Source organism: Falco biarmicus, chromosome 1 (genome assembly GCF_023638135.1).
Source record: "Falco biarmicus isolate bFalBia1 chromosome 1, bFalBia1.pri, whole genome shotgun sequence".
Taxonomy (NCBI): Eukaryota; Metazoa; Chordata; class Aves; order Falconiformes; family Falconidae; genus Falco; species Falco biarmicus.
This window is the reverse complement of record NC_079288.1, coordinates 39,949,895-39,977,736: the sequence shown is the minus strand read 5'-3', so window position 1 is coordinate 39,977,736 and position 27,842 is coordinate 39,949,895. Positions and strand designations below refer to the sequence as shown.

At 51.7% G+C, this 27,842-nt stretch overlaps 2 protein-coding genes across 7 annotated transcripts in view; both read right to left on the bottom strand.

The window, feature by feature from the left end:
* Window positions 1-4,733: 4,733 nt before the first annotated feature.
* On the bottom strand, window positions 4,734-8,704 carry GP1BB (glycoprotein Ib platelet subunit beta). Its single transcript, XM_056352278.1, has 2 exons — window positions 7,118-8,704; window positions 4,734-6,392 (listed from the first exon to the last, which is right to left on the bottom strand). The coding sequence occupies exon 2, from the start codon at window positions 6,220-6,222 to the stop codon at window positions 5,608-5,610; it is 615 nt and encodes a 204-aa protein (XP_056208253.1). The 5' UTR covers window positions 6,223-6,392; window positions 7,118-8,704; the 3' UTR covers window positions 4,734-5,607.
* A 134-nt stretch (window positions 8,705-8,838) lies between these two features.
* SEPTIN5 (septin 5) overlaps window positions 8,839-27,842 on the bottom strand; it is a 49,525-nt gene continuing 30,521 nt past the window's right edge. For 3 of the 6 annotated variants that reach the window (XM_056351956.1, XM_056351777.1, XM_056351865.1), the window contains exons 2-11: window positions 20,074-20,170; window positions 19,457-19,543; window positions 18,762-18,885; window positions 18,455-18,589; window positions 17,686-17,803; window positions 17,266-17,367; window positions 16,248-16,344; window positions 14,769-14,904; window positions 12,758-12,860; window positions 8,839-12,424 (exon numbers count right to left, since the gene is read on the bottom strand). In XM_056351956.1, coding sequence (XP_056207931.1) covers window positions 12,368-12,424; window positions 12,758-12,860; window positions 14,769-14,904; window positions 16,248-16,344; window positions 17,266-17,367; window positions 17,686-17,803; window positions 18,455-18,589; window positions 18,762-18,885; window positions 19,457-19,543; window positions 20,074-20,083 — 969 coding nt within the window. In that variant the 5' untranslated portion in view covers window positions 20,084-20,170 and the 3' untranslated portion in view covers window positions 8,839-12,367. The other 3 variants (XM_056351596.1, XM_056351681.1, XM_056351504.1) reach the window with 3 other exon arrangements.

The following is a 27,842-nucleotide window of genomic DNA, read 5'->3' as shown; positions in this document are numbered from 1 at the left end:
GGAATAAAATCTCTATTTGAGCTCTCTTCTTTGGCCACAATCAATGGGAGGGAATTAAAGTCTCATCCTGAGAAAAAAATTAGCTTGCTAACACTGTGTTGAAAGATCAGGTAATGGAGATGCAGAGCAAGCATGGGCACCCACATCATCTCTTGGTGAGCTTGAGAATGCCAGAGGTAAAAGCCCAGTGAAAAAAGCTCTCCAAACATAGGCACAGCCCTTATCATATCCCATGACAGACAACCAAGTTAGGGGCTATGATTTGTAACAGGAGATATCAGTGTTTCACAGTACTTTAATCCAGACTTTGGCTCCCCACAGCTCCTCCCAGTGCAGGGACATTTAAATTCCCTGGGTGCTTACATGTTTACCTGTTCAGCCTCTGCATTTTCTGTCCCATGGATGCACAGAACCAACCCCAAAGAATCTGAGCTGTTCTGCATCTCTGTTTTACCTAGCACCAGGGTATTGTTAGAGCACTTACCTCCCACCCATCCTCCAGGTACCTTCCCATCTCTTAACAGGTCCACCAGCAGAAACACCCCGCTCTCACCACTCAGTGATGATGGACAAGTTTTTTTCACCCCATCTGCCAAGGAGTGGATTATTTCAGTCCCCCAAAGCTCAACAGGCTAAACACCTCACAGAGAACCAACACTATTTCTGCCACAGTCATAACAACACGATGACCTCCCTCCTCCCCTCTTGGTTTCAGTCTGATGTTTCAAAAGGCCAACAAGAAAAGGATTGTTTAAACTAGGTTCAAAAAGTAATGTCTGCTGCTTGGGCAACTAAGTTTGGAGCATCACTGTTAGTCTCTTTGGGCAGACACACATCACACTTGCCTTCATGCTCTTCCAGGCCTTCCTCTCACGCTGATTTTACGGTAAAAGCAAAGAGGAGATGAAAAGCTATTTGCTGCCCTCTTCCGAGCAAACCCCAATTACACGACAATATGGGTAACGGCTCTGGAGAGAGTCTGTCATTCAATAGGCAGAGCTCAGCTTCCATGCACGATGAATGACACTGATAGGGCACAAAACAGTTGTGACAGGGCGGGTTAGAAGCGCTCAGCAGCTATTACAGACGAGGACGGTAGATCAGGGCTACACAGCCTAAACCATTAGGTATCCATAGGGGGCATTCTTGGCATTTTGGTTTCATAACTCTTGGGTTAATCCTCCTCTGCGGAAATGCAGAGAAATAGCTCCCAATGTATTCTGTTCTCAACAGTCACAAACATTTCAGAGCAGAATCAGACCACGAGACATGTAAAGAATAGGAAAAAAAACTACTCGTGGATTTAAGAGGGTGATTTGGCTTTTTTGGTTTTTGGACTAAACCCACTTAAATCTTTTATGTCCCCCAGCAGTGCCCTATCCTGTCCTTCCAGGGAACATATGCCTTTATCTAGACATACAGTATGCATGCACATACTATCTCCAGAAGAAACCTTAACACTGCAACCTGCTGCTTTCAAGGCATTTATCCAAGATAACTAATCATTCACGGAAACCTGTTAAATTAGACTGCATGCTCTCCATTAAAGCCCTCTAAAATCAGGCTTAGGAGCCTGAGGGAGCCGCAGTTTTCATATGCAAATTTACAAAAAAAGTAAAAGCCCTTTCTAAACATGTCTAAAATAGTTCTACTCCCATGTAGCCTAGGACAGACAAGATGCCCCATGATGTAGAATCAACACTGCTTTTCTTGGCACTCTCTCTGGGATGCCCTGCATAATTCAATCCTGCAGGGAAATGAGGGGTTTGAAGAAGGCCAGGTAGCCTCATATTAATGACCATGAAAAATGTCTTTTTCAATTTGTAAGCAAGGCAAGAGATCCCAGATCAGGCTGCCACCAAGGCATCCATTGAATGTTCTCACTTGAGCACACACACAGAATCCAGCTATGACCATGTGAGACAGGGATATGCCACGCTTCTCCAGGACTTCCCTCCAAGCACTGTTTAATCTCCAACTTGCAAAAACTGGCCTCTCAGTGACCAAAGCCTGCAGTGGATTATAAAAAGTTGTTCTTTATGTGTACTGATGTGTTATTTTCATCCCACACGTGAGGGTACAGAAACAGTGAAAGTCTATTTAGAACAACAGGGGCACACTCCCAGGTGTCAACAATGAATGATGTCATTCCCAGGTGTCAACAATGTAAAATGAACAATGTACAGACGATCTGTAAACAACCACCTGCAGCAATCTTGAAGCAAAACATTACCACTATCACCATAAGGTACAGGGACTGAAAAACTTATTCTCTGTGGGATTATGGGCTAAAATTCTCTAGGCTCCAAAAGCAGCTTGCTTTGCTTTCAAGACTTTTATTACTCTGCAAAGCATGCAAAAGTCATGCAGATACCAGAAAAACAGGGCATTTGAAAGAAGGAAGAACCAGTGTGCCTTCCCCAATGTCATCTACCTCACTTTGGTCCCTCACTTTGGCAGCGCTGACCTGCTTTTCAAACACCTCAGGTTTGGTTTGGAGCTCTGCATCATGGAGGCTACAAACACACTTTGGTTTGGCTTCCCAGGGTTTTTTAACCTGGTGTTTTTCAGAGAAAGGAGCTGCTTGGAAGCACTGAATGTTTGGCAATGCAGCAGCCTGTCCAGCAGGCCTGGTAGCCAAATCCTGCATGCCCAGGGGTTGGATCAGCCTCAATACTAGGAAGTTATTTGCAAAACAGCTTAATAGCTTGCATTTATCTTTGCTGTATTCCACCACTGCTTCCCCTTTGAAGCCACTGTGCAGCCTTGGACAGTTCCTCCCTTCAGAAAGTAAGCAGTTTCTCCCTTCAGTAGCACCACAGCAAATCTCCTGCAGGCCAGTGGAACAAGAAAGCATTCGTGACATGCAGCTTTCTGAGCCAGGAGAAGCCAAGACATGCAGGCCCTAGATTTATGGATTAGACATGCTGCCATGGCATACAAATCACTCTGCGCTCAGTGCAATTCATTATCACATTGCTATGGCTGGTCACATTCTTCACAGGTGCAACTGATGCCAAAAAGGCTTTTTACCTTTCATGTGCCAAGACTTAATGATGCAAAGTCAGGACCCCTCCTGCCTCCCTGGGGAAGTGAAACCCAAGTCAGCAGTTGTTCTGACTTTATGGGCACACCAAGTCCTGAAGGTTTTCCAGCACCCCATGGCAGTGCTGACGGGCAGGCATCTAGGCAGTCACAGGGCTGGGATCGTGCCTGCTTTCTCAGTGCAGCCTCTCCCAGAAACTGAGCCTGTAGCACTATCAGTACCTGCCCACGTGCACTAGCAACATCCTCTAATCCAGGTAAATACAGCTACAAATCTGCAGGCAAAACCAGGGATTCATTCTGCCACATTAGCACGTTTTTCAGTAGTATTAAGAAAGCAAAGGGCCTTTTACATCCCTTGCACGTACCAGTAAAGGGACGGGACTTCAACAACAGGCATAAAACACCTAAAGTAAGTGTAATTCATCTAAAGAAATGAGAAGGAAGGGGTGAAGGGAAGACAGTGGGTTGTGCTACTTCCTTACACATCTACACCTTGATTCTGGGAAAAGGACACTGGGGAAGAACAACAATCCAGAAAATTGGCTTTCTATTCCTATGGGAAGTTCGATCCTCAGGGGGAAAATAAAAATAATACAACAGTACTTAAACATCAGAGATCTGAAAGCATCAGGAGGCTTCGTGGAGCATCAATTTGTGCATATCCACAGAGCAGAGTCCTCAGTAGGGCCATGTCTCCCCTTGGAGGCCTCTGTCACTGGTGATACTGCAGGGGATATCGCAGCCTCTAGTGAGAGGTGCATTAGCTGCAAAGTCCAGCAAGACCCAATCCCCAGAAGAAAAAGCAAATATGAGCCATTTCCTTGGGTGCTACACTGCAACATCTAGCAGGCTACCGCCACAGAGGGTTAGCGCTGGAGGGAGATGGGGCAGAGAGAGGAAAAGGAGGAAAGAGGTTCACCAAGGCAGAGCCGTGTATCACTTACCTCACATCAGGATGGCCCAAGCGCACACAGCATGGCGAACGTCTTCAGCCTGCGACAGGGCCCACCCGGCTGCAGGCCAGCCCTGCCTCGGCACGGCAAGAGGCCTTACGCTGCACACAGGCCCGCACCTCCCCCTCAGCCTCCACCCAAGCACCTGGGGGCTTTTGCACCGCAATGCTTCGTACTTCTGGGACTATGACAAGACCTGCGAGCTGAACTGAGCCGAGGTGAAGCAACCTGAAGCAGAGAAGGCCCGGGACCCTCCTTTCCTCCTCAGCCGCCCCCCTGAGAGCCCCGACCAGCCCCTTCCCGCCTCCCCTCAGCGGCGGCACCCGAGGGCGGCCGGGGGCGGTTAGAGCCGGCGCGAGGCACCGCCCCCTGGCGGCTTTCCCGCCACCCGCCACCCGCCCCCCGGCCCGCGCCGGCCGCGCGCTGGGGGCTGCCGCCTGCTGAGGGCCGGGGGCGGCGGGAACCCGCGCACCGGGCTGGGGAGCGCGGGCACGGGGCCGTCACCACGTGCAATAAGCAGCAACGTGGTGACACCAGAAGAAACTCCCGGTCAGACCGGCCCAGTTCAGGCCCAGTTCAGACCAGCCCAGGCAGCAGCTGCCACCGTTTAACCCCCTGAGGAGCTGCTGGTAACACATCCGCCTGCCTCCTGTAGCTGCTTTGCTCGGCACGGTTTGAGCACTAGAGTGCAAGGTGCCTTGTGCCCAAAGGAAAAACGAGCCCTCCACGCCATCGCGCACCATCGCTTTATTTCAGTCTCGCTTTGTTCCAAACATAATGAAGGCAGGGCACAGCCAGCAGCAGGCACGTGAGCGGGTTTCGCAGTTTGAACTCTGAAAAGCCCAGATGTCTTGTGCTGGGTTCCAAGAGCCAGCAAGAGCCCCTGGTCTCAACAACTCTTGGCTTAAAGGGGGAATTCCCCTTGAACATTCAGGGCCCCAGTGTGACTCAGTACATGTTGAAGTCAGCATTAAAACCCTTAAGCAGATTAAAAGGAATGAAGATAGGGTAAAATGGGTAGGCTTCTGAACATTCCCTCCCTCCCTCCCCCAAGAAAAACACCGGAAAAGATGCATCAAGCAAGAAGAAACATCCTTTCCCTTCTCCGGATGGGAAACTGAGCTAGAAGAAGATTAAGTCACTTGTCCTAAGGCCGTCTGTGGTAGCACCAAGGAAACCGTATTTCTCCACTGTCCCAGTCCGGTACCTTACTGCCCGCTGGCCACCTCTGTCCCCACCCCACCCAACGCAACCAGCAGCGTTGCAGAAAGTATGGCTGAAATACTCCAGCACAGGAGGGATCAAGCACCATTAGCACCTACAAGCTTATGAGCAGTTTGAGTCAGGTCTGGTTGCTGTAGTTTATACGATTTCCTTTGTCTACCAAACCAGCAAAGCAATCAAGATCATGCTAAAGACTTTAAAGCATTAAAAAACACAAGATCAGGTCCTTGGAAATACAGCAAGTGTCTGATCAGTTCAAGTCCTGCTTCAGACTGCAGTCAGGATGCGATGGTGCGCTGAACTGTCCCCCTTGGCTACCACAAACCACATGACCTTGGCACAGCATCACCCAGGTGGGAGGAGGGTCTTCAGTCTTGTGATGTTAATCACTGTTGTAGGAGCATCTTGAAGAAGATGCCCAGGCATCTGCATGCTGATGTAGATCTTGGGTGGTGCTCCGGGCTTCAGCAGTCATTCTCCGAAATTTCTGCAGGTAGACAATGATGAAGATAACCAAGATACCCTGGAGGAGAAGGAGTACGAAGAGACAGAGCTGAGAGAGGAGAGCCAGGCTGCAGTACCAGTACTGGCACGTAGAGATTATCTCATCTTCTGTCAGATAGGCAATGATGCGGTTCTGCAGGTGAGCTGGGGAGGTGCATCTCACATCCCTGTATAAGGTCCGGTTCTGCTGCCACTGGAGCCAGGAGCGCAAGTACAGGATGTCACAGTTGCATTCCCAAGGATTGCCCTGCAGGTAGACTACCTGGAGGCTCTTTAGGTTGTCAAAAAGCCCACTGGGAATAGAGGTGAGCCTGTTGTAACCAAGGTGGATAATTTCAGCTGAAGGGCGGAAAGCAGCTGGTAGTTTTGCTACAGTTAGGCCTTTTGATGTGCAGTCAATAATGCTGGTGGCACACTTGCATGGCGCAGGACACGTGGGTGTCACAAGTGGGAGAAAGCCAAGGAGGGACAAGAAGAGAATTCCACTGTTCATCTTCACCTGCAAACACTCCCCTGGTGAAACTGGATGAGGTGGAGACCAGGTAAGTGGACACCACACAATCTAGGACTGACACCACAGCCCAGGTCTTCTGTTGGTTTGTTCCAAGGATGAGTGTCTAAAGTTGGGTGGATGTGGTGTTCTTCACAGGAGATGCGAGAGCTCTGGAAAGAACAGAGTTAAAAGAGGTGTGCAAATTCTTGGTCTCTCATTACAGGATAGTGAATGCTCCTGGTCTTCCAACCCTGGATCTGAGGAGGAGTATGAACAGATGGCTACTGGGAGGCTTAGCTGCAGCCATCAAATTCATTTTCAGTAGTCCTCGTAAGTGTACTAGAGCTGCTTGTATTTTTGGCATTACTGGAGGCACAGTACTATGGTACCCAAGAAATTTTATGTCAAGGAATCAAAACTTTGAATACGAAACTGCTGATGCCTTATCATAATAGCTCTGAATTATATCTGTAAGCAAAGCTTTGTTCATGCAAACTGCAAGAGGATATTCAGAAATAAATTTACTGCTACTACAAGTTAAAAACAGCCTTTCTAGTTTTGTAAAGAAGTGATAAACAGTCCTTGGCCAGCAGAGAGGGTGCTGACCACTGAGGGTGGAGGTCAGCAGAGTTTTCCATGCTGAATAATCAGAAGGTGAACAATGTCCTTCTGGAGCTGTGACCATGCTGGGAGACATGGGTCAATAAGCCGTCTTTGTACTGTAGTCTCATGTCACTGCTGAACACACAAGCTGCTACAGCTTCATTAGGACAACTACATATACCTGTAACAAGGCAGTGCTTTTCTGTGCAATCCATCAACCAAAGGAAAAAGAAAAAAAAAGAAAGGAAAAAAAAAGACAAAACCACCCCAAAAGGTAGCTTTGTTGACTTACCAGAGCAGTTCAATCCTTGCTTTCTTGCTGGTTTTACAACACAAGAGGAAGGTCTTAGGGCAGACCAGCCAGTGCAAGAGTGTTTGCAGCTGCATAGCTGAGCTCCCGGATGATCCCCTTGCAGCTGGCTGGCAAGATAAGGGTCAGGCTCATCCCAGGGACACCTCCCACATGAGGCCTTCCTGCAAGTTTGCTGCATGTCACCGGAAGCTGAGGCTTCATTGAGCAAGTCTTCCAAGAAATGGGAGCTGACACTGCTCACAAGAACACGTTTGCTGGGAGAGACGCTGACAATACTGATAACTGTGATTCTGGACCCACATGCTCAGTCCAACAGAAACATCACAAAGGCTCAGTTGCAAGGCAGTAACTCAAAATGCATTTCTCAACATGGATTGCTACTGGTTTCTACCATGCTCCCTAAGCACTGTGGCTTTTCGCTTCCTATCTCATCAGGAAGACTATATTTGGCAGAGCAGTGAGATCCTAGTGCTTGGCAGTGTGTCGACCCTGAGGTTTCCCTTGAAGAAGTAATCCTAATTAGCAGTGGAAGATCTGCTGAAAGAAGTGAACTTCCAGTGACCACAGTGGTGGCTACAGTTGAGCCAAGGAGAAAGGCACTTGCATCCTCTCCTGATTGTTACAGGGGTAAAGCACAACTCTTGGTGTTTCACCATCTAATTAAACTAAACTAATTAGATTCACAGGAATGATGGCAGACTGGGAAAGATTGTGCTCCAAGGGACTGCAATTTTGATAGTCAAGTGAACTGGCAGCTCTTGATGAGTACAGCTTGCACTTACTGAGAAAGACTGACCACATCCTTTATTCAGAAGTTGCATTACACAAATACTTAAACAGATAAGCCCAAGGGTCAAAAATACATTTAGGTAGAATTTTGTCTTCTCAAGGCCACTGCACCTTCTCAGACATTTTTCTGCCATCAGCCTGACTCTAGGCTGTGCTCCTTAGGATAAGGCCACCAGAATTACATTGTGAAACCATTGCCCCATTGGGCCCAACTCTCCATTACCTCGTACTGTGCACATTGTACAGAGCAGGAATGATGACTTGTTAAGAGAACTTCAGGTGTAAACAACAGGAGAATTTGGTCCTAAGTCAGGGAAAATCTCTGATGCTCTAAACAAAACAATTCAGCTGTAAATTTCTAGAAAGTTGGAACAGATCATTCCAATTGTTTCACTGCGGCAGGCAGGCAGGCAGACTGGGAAAGAGGTCTTAGGCTAACAAACGAACCCAGTTTTTCCTGCAGGGCCTGCTTTCCACTTGGGAGCAGCCTGAACGACTGCAAGACTACTTCTTATGCATTCAGTGCTATGTTTATTCACAGGCAGGTGTTTAGGCCAGGTGTGGCACAGAGCTGATCTACAGCCAGACCCATTCTGGCTCTACATACAGCACAGACTCAGCAATGCTCCTTTGGCTACTTACAAGCTGGATTTTCTGGGACTGGATCCTGCCCTGCTGCCCACTGCTGATTTAGACACCACTCCTAGGGGAAGCTTAAAGACAGAAGAACTTCAAGATCATCTTGTCTAGCTTCTGACACAAACAGGCCAGGAATCTCATGCAGGAAGCCTTGCCTGGCGCCTGCTCTGACAGAATTAGATAACAGGAGAAACAGCATCAGTTTTGTTCTCTCCTGCCCATAATGTATCACCAATGCTGCTCAAGGGAACTGAAAATTAAACAGAAAGAGGTTGGGTTTTTGATGTATTTATTTCACTGATCAATTCAGGTAGTAAACATTAATAATAATAATAATAACAACAATAATCATTTAATAAAATGGATATGTTTTAAAAGGTTTCATTTTTCTTTGTTCACAATGACAAAATGTTCTAACAGAAATTTACAAAAAAAAATATATAATAAACCAACAGATGGACAGGAAACAAAGAGCCTAGGAAAGGAGCAAGGGGTGAGGAAGTCACATGGTGGGAGCAAGCCAGCATTAAAGCACAGCGGAGTTTGTGAGGAGAAGCAGGGAATGCCATCGCAGAGCACGAAGAGTGGGACCCCCTCTCCTCTGAGGGAAGGCATGCAGGGAGGCAGCAAGGACTGCACAGGCAAGACCAGTACAGCAGCGGCACATAAGGAGTTCATGCCACGGCTCCATCCCTAGTCAGGCACAAGGTCCAAGATGTTGTACCGACAGCCCCAGCTGCAGCCTGGGATAGCTCTGTGGAGTGGGACACGCTCCTGCAGTCACTCAGCAGGGTAAAGCTTGGCAGAGGCGTGGGAATGTGCCTGGGGGCGCAGGGGTCGCATATAAGGCTGTGGAGGGTTTCGTGCAGGAGGTGTTAAATTACTTTCCTATCCACACTTCTCACTGCCAGAGCCAAATGGCCAAGCTACATTTGTTCAGGAGTCTTCTCCGCTTTCCCTGCAGCTCAACGCAGCAGTACAAAACACGCCTCCTTTAATAAACAGATGCCACCTTCCAGGCCAGAGACCAAATCCCTGGTGTCCCCCACCTAAAGCCTGTTTCTAATCCTTTTCCAGGCAGCCCCCAAACTCTGGTGCTCTGGGCAGGGAACCTCCTACACAGAGCTCAGCAGTACCACTGCCCCTCTGTAGAAGCCACCTCTGGTGTCTCCCTCCTGTGCACTTTTTTCTAAGCGCAACTTCAACCACCTTTGCCAGCTGGTAGCCGAAGGCCTCAGCTCTCTGTAGGGACCATCTGTGACTATGGACTGGATGTAGGAGCCGTGCGCACTGAGCTGATGGAGACTTCCTCACCCAGAGGAACAGGGGCAGACTGGCCCCCAGCAATCCCACCTGCCTGTGACCGGTGCACCCTGTGCTCTCACCAGCACACAGCACTTCTGCACACAGCCCAGCATAAAAGCCGTCAACTCCTTTATGTCCAGGCTGAAGGGTAAAGGTCTCCTTCATCTTCTAGGAATGTTCAGTAGAGGAACATCTCCAGCTGGACGGGGCTCATTTGCAACAGAACACCCTCCTCACAGACAAGACTAGTTTATGGAAAGAGGGAACAGGTGCTGCAAGGTGTTTCCCATTATACTAGCACGGATAAAGCTCAGAACTCAGCAGTCTTCCTGCTCCGGACAGCAGCAAACCAGCTCCAGAAAACCTGGAGGAAGCTCCTGTTTCCAACTACTCCACTGCTCAAGTAAGCACATCACACAAAGAAAGGCCCTGCATATTATTGAAGCCAAGCTAAACTCTTCCCCTCTCCTAGCCTGGCACTGCCACTGTCACTCATGAGCCCATTATAGGGGAGAATGAAGGAAAAACCAACACTGTTGGACACTGCTCTTGCCCAGCCTGTACATTACTGCCAAGGGGCTTCCACATTTCTGCCAAGGGGCTTGCACCCTCACTTTGTCCCTCCACACTGTGCCAGGGTCTCTCCCCTGCCCCTACAGCCCCTGTTCTGGCTAAGCAGAGGCTCTGTACAGTGAATAACTGGAACCGGCCAACCTACTCACCAGCTGGACAAGCCCCGATCAAGACATTAAAGCCCCAGAGGGGAATCAGACGAATGCAGTGCCCGGTAACTGAATTTAGGGCCTGGCTATTCCTGGCCAACACTGTGCTTTCTACCCAGGGAGATCTACTGGGGACAGCCAGAGATGGAGGAGCAGATACAAAAGGGGAAAGGGGACAGAGGAATCAGGCCAGGAGCCAGAGATGCAGAAGGGCCCAGCCCATGGCAGCATTCCCTGGAGTTGGAGGGAAAAGCCAAGTGTCTCTCCCTTCAACAGCCCTGATTCCCTGTGAGCGCAGCAGGGTTGCTGGTGAGGCCAGCCCTGTCAGGCACATAATGCTCCAGCTCTGGCTGGACTAAGTTAAAAATACTGCAGGAAGCAAGAACAGGACAGAAGCTGCTGCCCAAAGAGCGCTCTTATCTCTGCCTGACAGATCCATCAGCCTTCCCAGCACTGAGACAGGAAGAGCCTTGGACCAGGGAGGGCAGAAGGGCTGAGTCGCAGGGGAAGGGCAGGGGAGCAAGTGCCAAGTCTGCTGGGCTGTGCTCAGCCCCATGCAGTGACACTCCGGCACCTGCCACACTGCCCCAACGCCTGTCTGGACAGGCGGCTTGTGGATCTCTGGTACAAGCCCACAAAACCTGCCTCTTTCCCTAGGAGAAGCTCAGAGCCAGCAATGCACTTGTGGGACTACAAAGCCTAGGGACAGGGCACAGCTCTGCATTTGGGGTTGGATTTCTGCCCTAGGGTTTCTACCCCCTCCAAAGCGGTCCTGCCAAGCACTCTGGCTGCCACGGTGCTTTTCAGAGCAGACACTGGAGACTGCAGCTGGATGACCAGGGCTAAACCATGAGATACCCTCGCCCGGCTACTGCAGGGCCCTGGGGTTCCTCTACCAACACCTCCAGCCTGCTACGGGAGGAAACTATGGCTGGGAAGGTGCTCACTCCCATCATCTCCTTGCAGGCAACAGTCAACAACTCATACTCTCTGCCAGAAGGACATAACAGAGCAGCAGAAAATGTTTTCTTCTAACCAACCTCGAGAGACTCAGTCCAATGATCCTGGAGTTTCTTGATAGGAAAAACAAACCCAACCAACTAAACAAAAACCCCAGAAAAACCCAGGCAGGAACCCAGGCAAACATCAGGATCCCTGAGCAGGTCAGTGCACAGAGAAACCCCAGCCCCAGCTCTCTGGGCCAGGGCTGGCCCCAGGCTGAGGAGCCCAAGCAGCACAGGTCAAACTCACAGGAGGGTATGGCTGCCTTTACAATGCTTGTGCTGGCCCCAGACAAGGGGAGTCGGGAGTGGGGCACAGCACCTCAGTTGGGAGTAAACATTTACGTGCATTGACACAGATAGTCTTCAAGTTCGTACACCAGAGAAACCAGGACTTTAAATACCAGAGCATTCCCAAACAAGAGATTAGTACGTGGGAAAGGGAGATCTTTTTCTTTTCTTTTTTTCTTTTTTTAGGATGCCTTAGAGACATACCAGGCTATTTTCTTAAAAAAAACCAAAAGAAAGAAAAAAGAAAAGAAAGAATAATTATTAAAAAAGAAATACACATCAGTAAACTGTTAAGTGAACAGCCTCCTCCACAATCCAGCTGACCGCAAAGCCAGCATTGCTGCTAATAAATTAGAGGGTGCGGGTGCAGCTCTTGCCCACAAGTCTCTATACAACACAAAACCTTTTCTAAACATCCACAGCTCCTGCCAGGCCTCAGCTGGTCACTGGGGGATTCCCTCTGCCCTCTGAGTACCTGCCTCTCATTGATCCTGCATCTGCTGCTGCATCTTCTGCAGCATCTCTTGCATCCGCCGTAACTGCACAAGACAGAAGAGATAATCAAAAAGGGACCTGTTATGGCCGGGAGCTGATGATCTGCACTGGGGGTAGTCGCTTGGAGCTGGCAAAGGGATCCCTCGGAGTATTAACTCCTGCTGAGCACAGAGGGATCTGTGTCTGGGGTGGAATGGAGCCACATTTCCCTGACAGAGGAAGCCACAGCTTTCACACCGTGTCCTCCACACCAGGAGCCCATGATGGTGGGAGGCAGGAGTGGGAAGACCCAGGGCAGCCTCTATGGGGCAATCCTGGCGGAACTCCTCAGATTCCAGCTCCCACACCAAGCAGGCCCAGGCAAAAACAGGTCTCACCTCCTCATCCTTCATTTTGATCAGCTTCTCTGTCTCAGTGTCCGGTGTTGGGAGAGGCAGGATAGGAATTGGGCTTTCTATTCTGTTGTCCTGAGTCAGCTTGCTAGAGAGATGGAGAAAAGGGAGAAACACAGTCAGTCGTGGTTCAGGCTGGTTGGCTTTTGTGTCCTCACGCAGTGGCTGTCACTCATGACAGCAGACCTGCCAGCAGTGCAGCAGCATGCACCCAGCCGTGTGGAGGGGCTGTGGGGCAACCTAGCCCAGAGGTGTGGGACGTACGCAGATGCAGAATGAAACAAAGTCAATAGAAGTTTTCAACACAGAACTGGTAGGCAGCTGACAGAGAAAATCCAACCAGGCTTACACTGACAGCAAACACAGAAAGGGCTGACGTTTCTGACCACCTTTTGTGATTGCGTTGGCAAGCTTAGCAGAGACATTTACAGTATATTTAGCTGGTGTCCCTTGGCTCATCTCTACATGAGCCTACTCATATACACAGCACCAACACAAACTGTCAGCATCCCTAAGGCACTACATGCTCACCATGGTTCTTTTACTGTCAGGAAGATAAAACCAGGGGAGCAGTTTAATCACTGCAAGTCTGATAAAGTCTGCCCTCATATTCAGGAGGTGGGAGACACGAGACACAACAGGCACGGCACAGCAGCGTTGTGATGAAGGCTGGGGGTGCACACAAGTGCAGGCAGGGTATGGAGGAAGGAGGTGACTTTCCTCCAAAGGTCAGAGGAGCTCTCAGTAGGGGAGGAGAGGGTGGTATTGGCCAGAGACGCCTGGGATGAAATTGGGAATTCAAGATGCCACTTGCAGGTGTTCACCACTTGGAGTCACCATTGGTTCATTATTGAGTCAATCCCAGCCCTGGAGCTTGGGATCTCATCCCAGAATATCTCTCTAGAGAAGGACTCTTATCCCACTGCTAGAAATGGCCACACTCTGGTTTTATGAGACTTGTTCACTGGCAAGGAAGTAGCCATGGCGTGGGAAACTGTACCAAACAAGCTTTTCTTAAGCTCAGCAACTGCTTTTTCATCGTTCTCTTCTTTTAATAGACACACAGCCTACCTAGGTAGCAGCTGTGACACTTCTCACAGATCTCCAGCATTCACGATAGTTATATTGGGACTCTGCACTCTCACTGTTGAAAAAGACAGGCTCATCTGCTATGTGAAAGTACTGAGACACATTGCGTGTGAACATTATGCGCCAACCTGCACGTCTGCACACACGCAGGGCTGTTCCTTGATGAAGCACAGCCATTTCTGCTCTGCAACGTGGCAGCACAGAGCTGCCTGCCCGGCCCCTTCAGGCAGGAAGTGAAGGGGATGCTCTACAGCAGACGAGCCAAGACCTACTTAAATCCAAAAATCTGTCACCAGTTTTTCAGTCATGGAAGGCAGAAGGGAAAAAAAAGAGAAGCCTGTGAATGCGTTCTCTTCCATTTTCTAATCATTGTGATTCAAACCACAGAGAATCAAATGCAATGGGAAGACAGTGCAAAGAAATCTTTGGGGATGTGTTAAGAGTCTTGCTAATTGCCTGGGCTCTGTTGTCTGAGAAACAGCAGCATCCCAAGGGTCATGCTGTCATTTGGACAGAACAGCAGAATGCCTTCTCTTTGGCCATGCACACAGCTATCACCCACCAGAGAGATGGTTTACCTCCCATTTCATTAGGCTGAATATATTTCACCCAGTACTAGAAAGAGCTCTTCAAAGGAATCTCCAGCCCAATTTCCCAAGATCCGCACAGGGAATCCTCAGACAGGAACGTGGACTGTCAGAACTAACCCCACCACGGGTTCAGGCTGTGGGAGACACACTTGGATTTGCTATTTTACTTCCCAGTGCCATTCCCCAGGCTGCAGCCCAAGTGTCCCCAGCAGACCCACAGCCTCCTGACCATTGTGAGGAGCCATTATGAGAGCAACCCCAGCTCAACAAAGAGTGGGACAGCCCTGCTGCCTCCGTTTGAAGCAGCAGGGACCCACCTGGTCATTTGCTGGATGCACTGAGCTCGGTAGTTCTCGTAGTGGACATCGCAAGTGACGTCCTTCAGGTCATGCATGTGTGTCCGGATCAGCATGTTCCGCAGCTTCACAAAGTCGCAGTGTGCCTGGTTTTCCACTGTGGAGGCAACAACGGGACAGTGCTTGGATGGCACGCCTCACCAGCCCTCTCCAGAGCCCCTTTTCACTTCCCAGCACCCAGACTGAACTAAAACTGTCCCCAGGGCTCCTTTCTCACCATCCTCCCACCCCCACCCCCCCGCCACTGCCTGGGGCTCTCCCCCTGGCCCTGACCAAGGCCCTGATGATGCTCTGCGGAATGCCGAGGCCAAGCTGCTGAAATCACTGTGCTCCCAGAACTTTTTCTGGGTAAGGGGATTAATCAAGTGCGTACAGCAGCGCCTTGAAAGAGGATGCTGCTCCCAGGTACATGGCGTGTCACTGTTATAACCACAGTGAGCACAAGCAGTGCTGGAGGCAAACTGCTGGTCTCCTCAGAATTTAGGACTGATAAAAAGGCCCCTGTAGGCAAAATCAGACCCTCAGGGGAAAAGCCATGAGTAGGCAATGGTCTGGAGAGCTGAAAGAGCTGCTGTTACCACGGGCAGACAGGCTCCAGGCAGCGTGTGCTCTGCAGGGAAGCATTGTGCTCAGCAGCTGTGCGTCTGCCAGGGTGATCTCCATTTACCTCTCTGCAGGGCTGGGGGAGGCCAGCTGTGCCAGGCCCAGGGTCTCACAGAGTTGAGCCCACTGCCAAAGGCCAGCACGCCAACAGGCACAGTCCCCTCCAGAGCCAGCGAGGGAGGAGAGCCAGCAGCTGGGCAGCCCAAGCATCCAGCACCAGCCCATCAGTGTGCAAACTTTTGGGATCTAAAGCTGCAAGACCTTCAAGCAATGTACCGCATGGGGGATTCAGCAACAGCAGAAAAAGCCATTCCAGGGTTTTTCTGCCTACAGGCTTCATGAAATTTCTCACTTCAGAAGGGAAGAAAGTCAGAGACAAACACATTGTGAGTCAGCACAGCCTCCAGCCCAGCAACTCCAGCACATACAGGAGGAGCAGCAGAGGAGGGGGTGCAGGAGGGTTTGTGATTCAGTTGAGGGTACCAGCTTCTCCCCAGAAACTGAACTGGCAATGCCCAGCCTCCCCACTTAATAAGAAACCATATCCTAGCACATTAAAGCCCAGGCACTCTTCCATTCACAGTGGAGCCCCTCTTCTTCAGTCTGTCATGGCTTCAGAAGCAGGGTGATTGCTACACCCCCAGTAACAGACCTCCTGAACCGGTCCCAGTGCCTCTGTCTTCACCCTGCCTTGTCCCCTACCACATGCCATACATGGCACAGTCACTCAAGGCTGTGCAGAGGTGCGGTCTCCCCTCCCATCCCTCTTGCAAGCACGTGTCTGTCCTTTCCCTGTCCCTGCTTGCCCCTTGCTCACAGTGCCGGCTCCCTGCTTACCTTCCACAATGCCCCAGGGGTAGAGCCGTCCACGGACTCGCTGGCCTTTTGCCTCCACCACAGTGTTACTGCCAATGACAGCAAAGGGAGCGCTCTCCTGCAATGAGAGGCAACCCTGAGCCCAGCTCAGTCCAGGGCTGCCCACAGATCTCTCCTCCAAGGGCCAGGCTCAGGCAGAGTGGAACAGGAGGAAAGTGCTGGTAGGAAAGGCACAGGGACATCCACATGTGCCACAGCGCTGGACACCACAACTCAGTTGCAGAGAAAAGCCTAAGGCACTGGGATATCCACAGGCAGCCTAATTCCCAGCCTGACCTTCTCAGCTGTCCTGAGGGAAGCTGTCTCTCTGCAGGTGCCTGCATCCCTTCTTTGAGGGAAAGCTCTAAAAGTAAGCCAGAGCAAGAGAGGCTGGGACACCAAGCAAGTGGGACAATGTAGGCCAAGAGCTTGTCCAGGCAGGGATGTACAGGTCGTGCTCCTCTCTGCTCAGAAGAGTCAGAGCCCATTGCACCTCTCTGACAGGAGAAACAAGGCCATACTGCATGCATACACAGGGCTGGCTCAGCTTGGGAGAGGGTCAGGCTGGTGCTGCTGGGGCCTCCAGACAGGCCTGTATGATCATGTTGTCTTCCACCATGCAACTAATATGTCACAGTGGTGTCTCATCACTTACAAATTGCTCCTTGCTGATGGCATCACTGAGAAATAGGTGGTTACGAATGCCGTACAACCCAGTCTTCATCTTAAAACAAATAGGCTGGGGCAGACTGAGGAAAGACTGACACTGTCTGGTGGGAGAGCAGAGGCACCACGTCTTCACATCACACTCTACTTCATAGCCCCAGCAAAGACATCAGCACCTTCTCCAGGCCATCTACCATGTGAGCCAGCATAGGCTGTCCCCTGAGTATCAGTAGCACAGGCCTTTGGCACACACAGGGCAGCTCTGGCTCCTTCTGGAGAAACCATCATACCCACAAGCCTGACTTCCCAGTCCCCTGCTAAGCAGGTTCCATACCTTCAGCTCTCTGTCTTGCTGCTTGAACTCCTCATCTTCATCAGAGTCACACTCAGGAAACTGGTACACTTTAATACCAAATTTGTCAATCTCTTCCCGGATCTGTGTCCATGCAAGACAAAACCAAAAGGATGCAACACTGAACAATACAGAAACGCTGGGTTTATTCCCTGTCTGTGCAACCATGGGTTTGCCATAGCCTATGGGTGGTGAAAGGATTTGATGTTTCTTCCCTAGCTGGCCTTTCTGCAGACACCGCTTCTCACAGCAGAGCACTGCTGCAATTAGACTTGCAGATACTGTGTGTGTATATACACACCCCCACCACCCCGTATACATATATACATCTATCTCCCCTGCCGCCTCAGCCCCTCCCCACCACCACACCAGGTACACCCCTGCTGAGAAAGAGCATCTCACCCTCTCTTTCAGCTTCCGGATCTCGGAGGGGATCAGGCAGTCGGCTTTGGCAATCAAAGGCACGATGTTGACCTTCTCATGCAGAGCCTTCATGAACTCAACATCCACAGGCCTCAGCCTGCATCAGGAATGAGGAGGACACAATTAGCGAGGACACACTGGGCAGCTTCCCCCCAGCCTCTCTCCCACCCACCCAGCATGGAGGGAAAAGGACAGCACTGCCACAAAAGCCTGCGGCAGCACTGGGACAGCCCTCAGCTAGTGCTCTGTCTTCAGGAAAGCTGTCCTGTATTTTAGCTGCTGAATGCCTCACACAGACACAGGCTGGGTATTATTTGCTCCCTTGCGGGCCAAATACTGCCCAGGCCACAGCCTCCCTCCAGCTGCGCTCTGCTGCGGCAGCCAGCACAGCCCCTGCAGCTGCACCAGCCAGGGGCAGGCTCTGAAGGCAGCTGAAAACTCCCTTTCCTACCCATCAGTCAGGCTTAGCTAGATAGGAAGATACAAGTCTGTGTGGCATTATTTCTCCTGATTTCCAAAACAGGATGTAAGGCCTGAGGGAGACCCACTCTGCCCAGTCACAGGCAGTCTGTCATGGCAGCGAGGTGGAGGGAGGCAGTGTGATGCTCAGCCAAGGGGAGCATCCAGACAGCTCTTCTCCTGTGCCAACAGCCCTGCCAATGCACAAGCTGCTACAGGGCAATCCTGCAGCACAAGGGTCTCCCCTCTGGACTGAGTCACACTTGGGTGCAGGAGCAGGGGCTCTCACCCGTGCCCAAAGGGCGAGATGAAGTAGAGGCAGCAATGCACTCGGTTGTCCTGGATGTTCTTCCTGTTCAGGCCGCTCTCATCACGGAAATACTGTTCAAACTGCTGGTCAATGTAGTCAGTGATGGGCTTCCAGCTGGGGAGGGCAATTAAAACAAAACAAAATCACACGTTTAACAGGACAGTGTCTCCTAGGGACTATGAGGCAGCATCATCCCCTTCCCGCTGCCAGGCTCCCTTCTTGTGAGACACCCACAAAAAACAGATGTGGCCAACAACTAGGAGGAAGGCAGCAGTGGCCTGCTCACCACTCAGTGTTGTTAACAGCATCTCCAAAGCCCGGTGTGTCCACTATAGTCAGCTTCAACTTGACACCCTTCTCCTCAATGTCCACCGTGTGCTTGACAATCTCCACTGTCTGGTTGATTCTCTCTTTGAACAGGAACACGTGAGTTAAAGCCAGGCAGTAGCACCGGGGATCCCCACTCACACCCACGACAAGCTGGCTCCTTCCTTATCACTGAGCACAGGGAGTAACACGGGTTTCAAAAACCCCTGATCATCCTCGAAGAGGCCTCAAGGGAGTGGTACTGGGGGGGGGGGGGGGCAGCAGCAGGCAGGCAGACTCTCAGAAGACACCCAAATCTCTGAAGTGCTCACAGCCCAGCAGTGCTGAACATTTTGTCCAGTCACTTGGGAAGAGGAATCTCTACCACACTGCAGCATCCAAGAACAACAGACAAATCTCAGCCCAAAGGGCTAGTGCTGCTCTGCGGCCTCATCTTCCCTTTGGAGGGCAGAAGAGCCCTGGCAAGCCAAATCCCTTTTGTGTGAATACTAGTGCTTCTACAGCCAGCAAAGGAGAGCAGAGCAACACACAACAGGGCAGGGATAAAGCCAAGCCTGGAGCTGCTGCCGAACCGAGGAACCAAAATACTAGTCCTTAGGACAGTCTAAATCTGCAGGCACAAGGACCGCTCACCCCACTTTGTCCCCAACTTACCCTCTGCGTTGAGGAGCTTTCTGTCTTTGTAGAGGTCTGTCAGGAACAGGCTATTCACCAGCGTGGATTTGCCCAAACCCGACTCTCCTAATTGACAGAGCGCAAAGAGGAGGAGGGAAGAGCAAGTAACATGACCCACTAATTGACTTACAAATGAAACTCTGAACAAGGCTTTGAATCCTGAGCCAGAGGAAGTGAGAGAGACGAGCTGTCAGAAGCTGTTTATTGACATTATATTTTTCCAGCAGGGGGAGGACTTCTGCTGCAAGATGTCTCAATCCTTGCACAAATGTGATCTCCCAGCTCCTCCATCCTCCCTCTCCTTCCTTTCCCTCAGTCCCTGGCTGGTCCTTCCTTTGCCACCCAGACCAGCCATTCTGCTGGAGGAGAAGCTTGCTTGAGTGCGTTATGGATGCTCAGGAGGGACCCACTCCTCCTGGGGAAACTGTCTGACTGCAACACAGGCTGGGGAGCAAAGGAAAGGCTGAGACAAGGACCAGAACAGAGAGAGGGGAGGATCCAGATCCTAAGGGAGTACCTAGAAGAAGCGAGGAGAGCTGGGCCCCTCCACGCACCCACCATGTGGCCCAGCCACCTTCATCCATGGGCGGTCTCACCTGCGACCATCAGGGTGAAGTCAAAACCCTTCTTCACGGATTTCCGGTGGACCTGGTTCGGCAGAGTGGCAAAGCCCACGTACTGCTTCTCATGGTCCTGCAGGGCAGAGGCAGATGGGAGCAGGTCAGGCTGTGCCACCCCTCCTGCTCCACAGCCTTACACAGCGACAGGGCGCTGGACTCAAAAGCCCCTGAGGCAGAGCCAAGGGTTGGAGGAGAGGTCCATCCCTGTCCTGGCAGTGGTGTGAGACAGGGCACGAACCCCCTCTAGACTCAGGGACTTCTGCCCTTCCCACAGGTGGGCATGGAAGGCCACCTCCTCCCAGCCGCAGCCCCACTTGGCTGCTCTCACAGCCAACACGGCACTTCACTGCAGCCCCCCAGCACTGAGAGCATCCCGCCATTCCCACCAGAGAGCACATCTGGAGCTGCTACTGACACACAACCTTCCTCCTTGCTTCTCCTGCACAGTCACAGGCTCCCTCCACAGTAGGGTCACCTCTCCCCAGGTCTTTCAGAGTCATTCCTACATCTCTCCCTCCAGAGGCCCATGCGGAACATGATGGAGAGCTTTGTAATCAGCACCCCAGGGCTTGCAGTGTCTAGAGGAAGGCACAGTGGCTTGGCTTCTGCTTGACCTGAGAGGGGATTATTTCTTGCTGTGTCACAGCCACTCCTGGCTGAGTAAGAGGAAATCCTGAATAATCCCCAGTGTTATTTCTGAAGACACAGAAGTTCAAGGAGCATGGGAAGTGGGAAGATGTGGAAGTACTGACAACACAGGTGAGATGCTTTTAATGAGGGTGTTACTTATAGTATTAGTGGAGTGGTAACTACAGCCTAACCACCCCCCAGACACAGCCCCCCATCACTGAGTGCTCTCTTACAGCATAAAAGCCGCAGCCACCCCACAAGCGCAGCCCACGCTCTGTACAAGCACACTAAGTGCACGCCAGGAATGACAAGTCCGATGGTGTGTTTCACAAGCACGCAGCACTGCATCCCACAGCCAGGACCAAACATGCAGCCTGTGCTGCGTCCCCTGGGCACACACCCTGCTTGTGCAGGCTATGTCCCAGAAGGTGAACATGACTCGTCTAGGGGATTCACAGACCTGCTCCAGGTCCTGCCCTCGGGCTGGGCTCTGCACATGGTCTGATGCTCACAGCTCAGGTGGCTGTGGGTAACTGTGGGCCACACAGCCCGGTTGCTCCAGCCAGCCTCCCCCTGGAGCACCCCTGGTCTTTCACAGCCTGCACCCTCACAGCGTGTGCTCCCTTCCCCAGGCCCTATTGCAGAGGAAGGGTGAGCACGGACCCTGGCAAACACCTCCCTTCTCACATACTTTCCGAGCTGGACCAAAGGCGAGGCAGCTGTACACAAACGCCTGAGCTAGAGACATCACAGACTCCGCTTTTCAACATCACTTAAAATAAACGTACCCCTGGGATTCACACCACAGGCAAATCCACGGAGCCAGGAGTTCCTCAAAACCAGCCCCAGCTCCCATCCAGCTATGGATGCCCTCAAGCTATCCTCACCCCACAGCTCTCTGGCACTGGTTCTCCAGGCAAACCAGGAACACCTCTCTTCCTAAGTTTAACTATCTCCATTCCTGGGGCTCACGCTCAAAGAAACACAAGTTACAATCCAGTGTGCTGAGCTTAGGGCAATGCCGACTCGCTCCTATTGCCATATTGCAAGTGGGCAATGCAGCTCCCAAGCAGCCCTCTGCAGCCTCTGGCTGCACATCCACACATGTGAGCATCCTCAGCCATGCAGACCGCAAAATCCTGGTAGGGACATACAGCAAGGAGGACACACCGTGTCCTTCTCCCAGTGTATGGCTGCTCCAGAGCTGCCCACTCAGATGGGACAGGCATGGCTGATGGCCACTGCAGCCCAAGGACTCTGTTCTTTAGCATGGTCACTGCCTTCTAGAAATTTAGGTTTGGTTTGGGTCTCAGACTTGGTCACTTCAGTCCTGACAGAGTGACTGTGGGCTCTGGTCTCCCTCACTTCACCCCCTTGCTAATATGACTGAAGCAATGCTGTTTCACCACCTCAACAGTCCAGAAAGGCAGGAAGGGTCAGAGCAAATGAAATTAGAGAAGTGGGGAGATCAGAGAGTGCCCAAAGCACTCCACTGGCAGCTGTAATGGCTGAGCTAAAGGCAGTGGCATCCCAAAGCAGCAGTGCAGTGAGCAGCGGTGAAACCCCAGCGTGAAAAGTGATGGCAGCTCTGACAAGCTGCAAGCAACAAAGCAATGCCTGCCTGAGGGACACTGCGAACTGCCACCCAAAAGCCTCAGTAAAGGCTAAACACGAGATGTACAAAGCAGGGTCAGAAATGTGACAATGGCAAGATCAAGAAAACAAGACCAAAAGGTCGCTTCCAGCCCGTGTCCCTTGGTGCTGTGGCTGCCTCCCAGCTGCTTTGCTTCCCAGCGAAACAGATCCACAAACACAACCGAAGTGCAGCCGTAACAGCCTGCACCTCACAGTGCAAGGCCCAGTGTTGCTCAGCGAGCAGCACAAATGTACAACACCCTTCCCGTTGCACGTCTCATACATGCAAGCTTCGGAAGAGACCTGCCCCAATCCTTACCACACTTTGGAGAGACAATGATCACCTGCTCTCTCCAGTGACTTGACATGTGAAACAGGACTAGTAATGTGGTAATAAAACCATAGCTGAAGCTCGGGTGTGTTTCTCATTTTCTTTGTTTTTTAACCTGGATGACTAAGAGCTGACAATAGAGACACTGGGGAGCTGAACTCTGGTGCTTACTTCAGCCAAGTGTATCTGGCTGAACCTGATCCCTCGTTTCTGTTCAGCTCAACCAAGAAAGTGTGGATTTACTGTACCTCTGGTTACCTCCCCATAGCTCAGCGGAATCACGGCATTTGAAATGAGCAAACCCTGGCTGGCTGGTACTGCTTCCTTCCTCGCAGTAAGGTCAGTGCTGGGCGCAATACCAAGAGAAGAACTTCCCGCACAGTGGCAGCCAGCTGGAGCTGCAAGGGGAAAAGCCCGGTCCCCAGCCACGTCTCCCTCTGACCACCCACGGACGCACTACAGCGGAGCCAGCAGCCAGCATATCTGCCAAGGGTAAAGGCAAGAGATACAGGGGAAATTGTGGTGAGGGAACCCCTTCTTCTAACAGCCTTCTCTCAGAACAACAGCATGGCCCCTGCACCACAGCCAGCCTCGACCCATGGCTCCTCATCTTGGCTCTGAGACACCCAACTTGAGCTCCCATCCTAGCCATGTTCAGGTACTGCTACAGGGATACGTCACCATCTCTGCTAGCGCACCAGCATCAGCACCACACTTAAGGAGACCAAGTAGCCTCCTAAGCCTGGTGTCTGCCTTGCTCAAAGCCCTACACCACTCACCATCTTCGTTAGGACCCAACATGGATGCTATCTGCAGAGCAACTATGCATGGGATGGAGAGTGCTGAAGGGGGTGTAGAAGGCTGTGAGAGCCACTGAAGGAGGCAGGTGACTTTCAGGGTTATGAAAAGCTAAAATCCATTAATTAGATGAGAGACTTGGACTGAGGGAGTTCCTGAAGGCATCACAGCCCCCTCCACATGCTCCTGACCCTTGCAAGCCAGCTCCCCTCAAGCTGACACAAGCCAGGACAGCCAGTCACTGCACCGCACTTCCCTCACCAGCACCAGCTGTCAGGAAAGGGCCCCAGGAGCCCCTCTCCGCACTGCCTCCTCCACACACTGCCTTTGTTCCCACATACCTGGGAATATGCCCCCTGCACAGCAGAAGAGGCCACCAAGGAATGTGGCTGACCTCTGGGGCCCTGTTACAAACCAAAGCATCCCAGGCCAAGCAAAACATGTCTGTACTCTCCCTCGGCACACACTGCTGGTTCACCAGGTATCACAGCAACACATCATGTCCTCACATCCTCCACCACCCAGCCAAGGTGGCCAAGGCTCTCCCTGGGAGTTCAAGCCAAGGAACAAAGCACTGGTGGGTTCAAGTCCTGTTCCTATTGGGGGTAGAAACATTCAGTCATCCCTAGTACTGAGGTGCCTGCAGGGTTGTCTGTACCTCCAAGGCACAGTACACAGCACAGCCTCCATGGCTCCTGTCCTTCCCAATTCCTTCCTCCAAATCTCTCCAGTGGATGTGCTGTTTAAACCAATCCAGGTCTCGTGTGACTTCACCATTCAGCCTGGGATAAATGGGGCCTTGCTGGGTATATTCGAAAGAGCTAAAATTAAACACCATGGGACCACAGCAAATTTGAAGAACAGCCCCTATCCCAGGTCTGGAGCAAATCTCAGAAATGATGGAGCTTTTGCTGGGATGTCGGTGCCCCTGCCTCCACTTCTTCGGGGAGCGCCCCCTCCCCCCCCCCCAGGTTACAGCCTCCAGCAGAAGCTGCCCAGCTCCCTCCCGGGTGGCCCTTCCTCCAGCCATCCCCCTCCCGCCAGGCACGGCCACCACATCCGCATCTGCACGCACCAGCACAGCCCAGCCCCAGAGGACAGGCAGACCCTTCGCTTCCTTTCACTGCCAGAAAGCTGCATAAATTAAAAACACAAACAGTCCCCGGGGCATCTCCCGCATACATCTGCCACCTTGGGCCTGGGGCTGAGCATGGGAGTATCAGCAAAACCACTCACCCACCAACGTTTGCTGCAGCAGAAGGGAAACCGGCTAGTCCAGCCCAGCATTAACATGGGAACACAAACCAGGCTGTGTTTTGGCACACAGGCAGCGCTCTCTCCTGCCCTGAGCCCCCCCCAAGCACGCACACGCCATTCAGAGAGGGAATCACTGCATGAAGTAACCACACAAAAATATGCTGGCATCTCCCAGCTGTCCAACATGCCCGTTGCCCCTCTCCCCCAGGGGCTGCTCCCCTCCTTTCTGTCCCCACCATCTCTCCCTTACCAGTGTCTTTCCACTCCTCTGCTCCTCAGAGGTCTCATCTTGTGCTGCACACGTCTTCTCGGGCACCATCCTCCCCCCCTCTGTCCCTGCTGCTCCCTGGCTCGCACAGTGCTATAAATACATCCCTGTACCTTCAGCTTGGCCGGGTGGCTTCGCTGTGCCTGCGTCCGGGGAGAAAGCAGCCGCTCCACTAACCGCTCCTGAATAATGATCGAATCCATAACCGCGGCCGGCAGGACGGACTGCCGCCGTGGGCCAAGAAAAAAAAAACCCAACCCATGTGTTCCCTCCCAGCTTCACTAAATCCATGCAGCAGCCCCCCCGCCTACGCATGCACACACACACACAGGGCTGGCTCAGCTCGCAGCAGCCTGGCGAGGCAAGGCGGAGAAGAGGCGAGGCGAGGAGAGGCGAGTGGGCTCCCACGGCAGCTGCCCGGGATTTCCTGCCTCCGCCTGTGCTGCAGGAGGAGCCTGCCAGCAAGGACAGGACAAAGCCACCGACAGGCCAGCGGCAATGTCTCTTGCCCTGCCAGTGTCCCGCAGAGAGGTTGCGCACGTACCGGATGCTGTCCTGGCCCTGAGTCCGAGTCCTTTGTCAGATGGGTTTTGTCAGCAGGACAATTTCTTAGATATCCTGCCTGACACAGCTGAGACAAAGGCTGGCTGCAAGGAATCTTGCTCTCAGCAAAAACCTTCTGCTTCTGGCTGTGTGTATGAAGGTTTAAAGAGTCCAAAAAGCTGCCCAAAATCAGGGTCCAAACTCAGCCCCCAGACCGCAGTCCTGGTTGACATGGATCTGCCTCCACGTGGTGCCGGTCCCTCTGTTGTCTAGTCCAGGCCCTATTGCAGCCTCACATCTGAATCCAATTTGAATAGCAGCTGATGTGTTCTGGGCCTTATAGCAACCATTTAATCTTCGAAGGCATTTCAAAATAAAGAGGCATCTGTGTTTGTTAAGCATGAGAACCAAGCTCAACAACAGCCTAGCGTGCACAGAAAAGTCATTCAAACCTCCAGTTTGGGTTCTGAACCTATGCACAAGACCCGCTTTCCAGCTTCTCTGTGCAATCACAGAAACTGAACAGCAATTTATCTGAAACAGACAAAAGCTGATCATTTCATATAATCACATGATTCCAGAAACTGGGGAGGTTAGTATCACAGCACTTATAATAAAGTCATATGAGATGGCAACACTGGTGGTGCTGGAGGAACCTGTCACTTGCCACACGGGTTCCTGAGCAGCTTTCTGCTTGTGCATGGGGAAGGATGCCGAACCACAGCCTCGTTCCTGCCTTGCTCCCAGCCAAAGCTCCCGCTGTTTCTCTGGGAACTGCAGGCAGTGGCTCCACAGAGCACCTGACCAGCAGGGCCTGTGCTGGTCACCCTCAGGCCAAACCCAGAGCCTTCACCATGCACTGCAAGTGGGGCTGACACCTGGTTCTGCTACGAGGCACCAATACTGCAAGGTCTCCAGTGAACTGAAGCCTGGGGGCAGCTGTGAGAGTCTTAGAAACACACCACAAGCTGAAAAAGAAGGAAAGAAGGAAAAAGAATGGTGGTTTACCCATGCTGCCAGCCTGCAAGCTGAGGGAAGATGACCTCACAAGTTGCAGGCACAAGGTCCTAAAAACTGAGAGTTGGGGATGTTCAGCCTGGAGAAGAGAAGGCTCTGAGCAGACCTTGTAGCGGCCTTCCAGTACCTAAAGGGGGCTTAAGGAAAGATGGGGACAGACTTTTTAGTAGGGCCTGTAGCAATAGGACAAGGGGTAATGGTTTTAAACTAAAAAGACAGTAAATTTAGATTAAGTATTAGGAGGAAGTTCTTTACTGTGAGGGTGGTGGGACACTGGCCCAGGCTGCCCAGAGCAGCTGTGGGTGCCCCATCCCTGGCCATGCTCAAGGCCATGCTGGACAGGGCTTGGAGCAACCTGGGCTGGTGGAAGGTGTCCCTGAACAGGGCAGGGGGGTGGGACTGGGTGATCTTTAAGGTCCCTTCCAACACAAACCATTCTGTGATCCTATGAAAAATAAATGGATGAGAACTGGGAAACACCCCCAGAGCAGGAAAACTCCTGCCACACAACAGCCATCATATAGCACGCATGAAGCCCTTTTCCAAACCACCCTGCTCTGCCAGCAGCATACTAAAATTACATCCATCCAGTTTTGCTCCCAATTATTTTCGCAAAGTCCTGGACTGAGGTCCAGGTGTAGCAGGAATTGCCACCTCTCAGAACACATCCCGGCTCAGTGGCTCTGCTCCTGCTTTGCAGCATTGCTCCATTCCTCAGGAAGCCGGTAAGCCTTCAACAGCCTCCCAACCCAGCAGTAGGCTTGTGACACTGCGCTTTTTTCTCCTGGATTCGTAATACCTAATCCTTGCTTTCCTGACTGGAGGACACCAACACCAGGGTCTGCAGTTTGCATATGACCAAAAGGCAATGAAGGTACCACACTGTCTGCACTGGGCAGCGAGAGCAACAGTTTGTGGCACACCAAAGATGCATTCAAACTTACTTGCGGTAACACAGAGGTCTTACCAGTCCTTCCACAGCATAAACCACAATAGTTGCAAGCAAACTCTCTCCAACCCCCACGTATCCTCACAGCTTGGTAAACCCTTGTCTGAGGACCACAGGCCACAAGGCCACCAACCACAAGCACCTTCCAAGGGCACATGGAGACATGCTGTGTCCCCACAAGCCCACTACACCAAATCAGAGCATTCCTCTGAGCTGGGATCACAGAAGAAATCAACAACGATATGGTTGCAACAAAACCACAGTGCTTTTATGGCCGCAGGAGCCATGCTGACAGTGCAGAGAGGAACAAGGAGCTA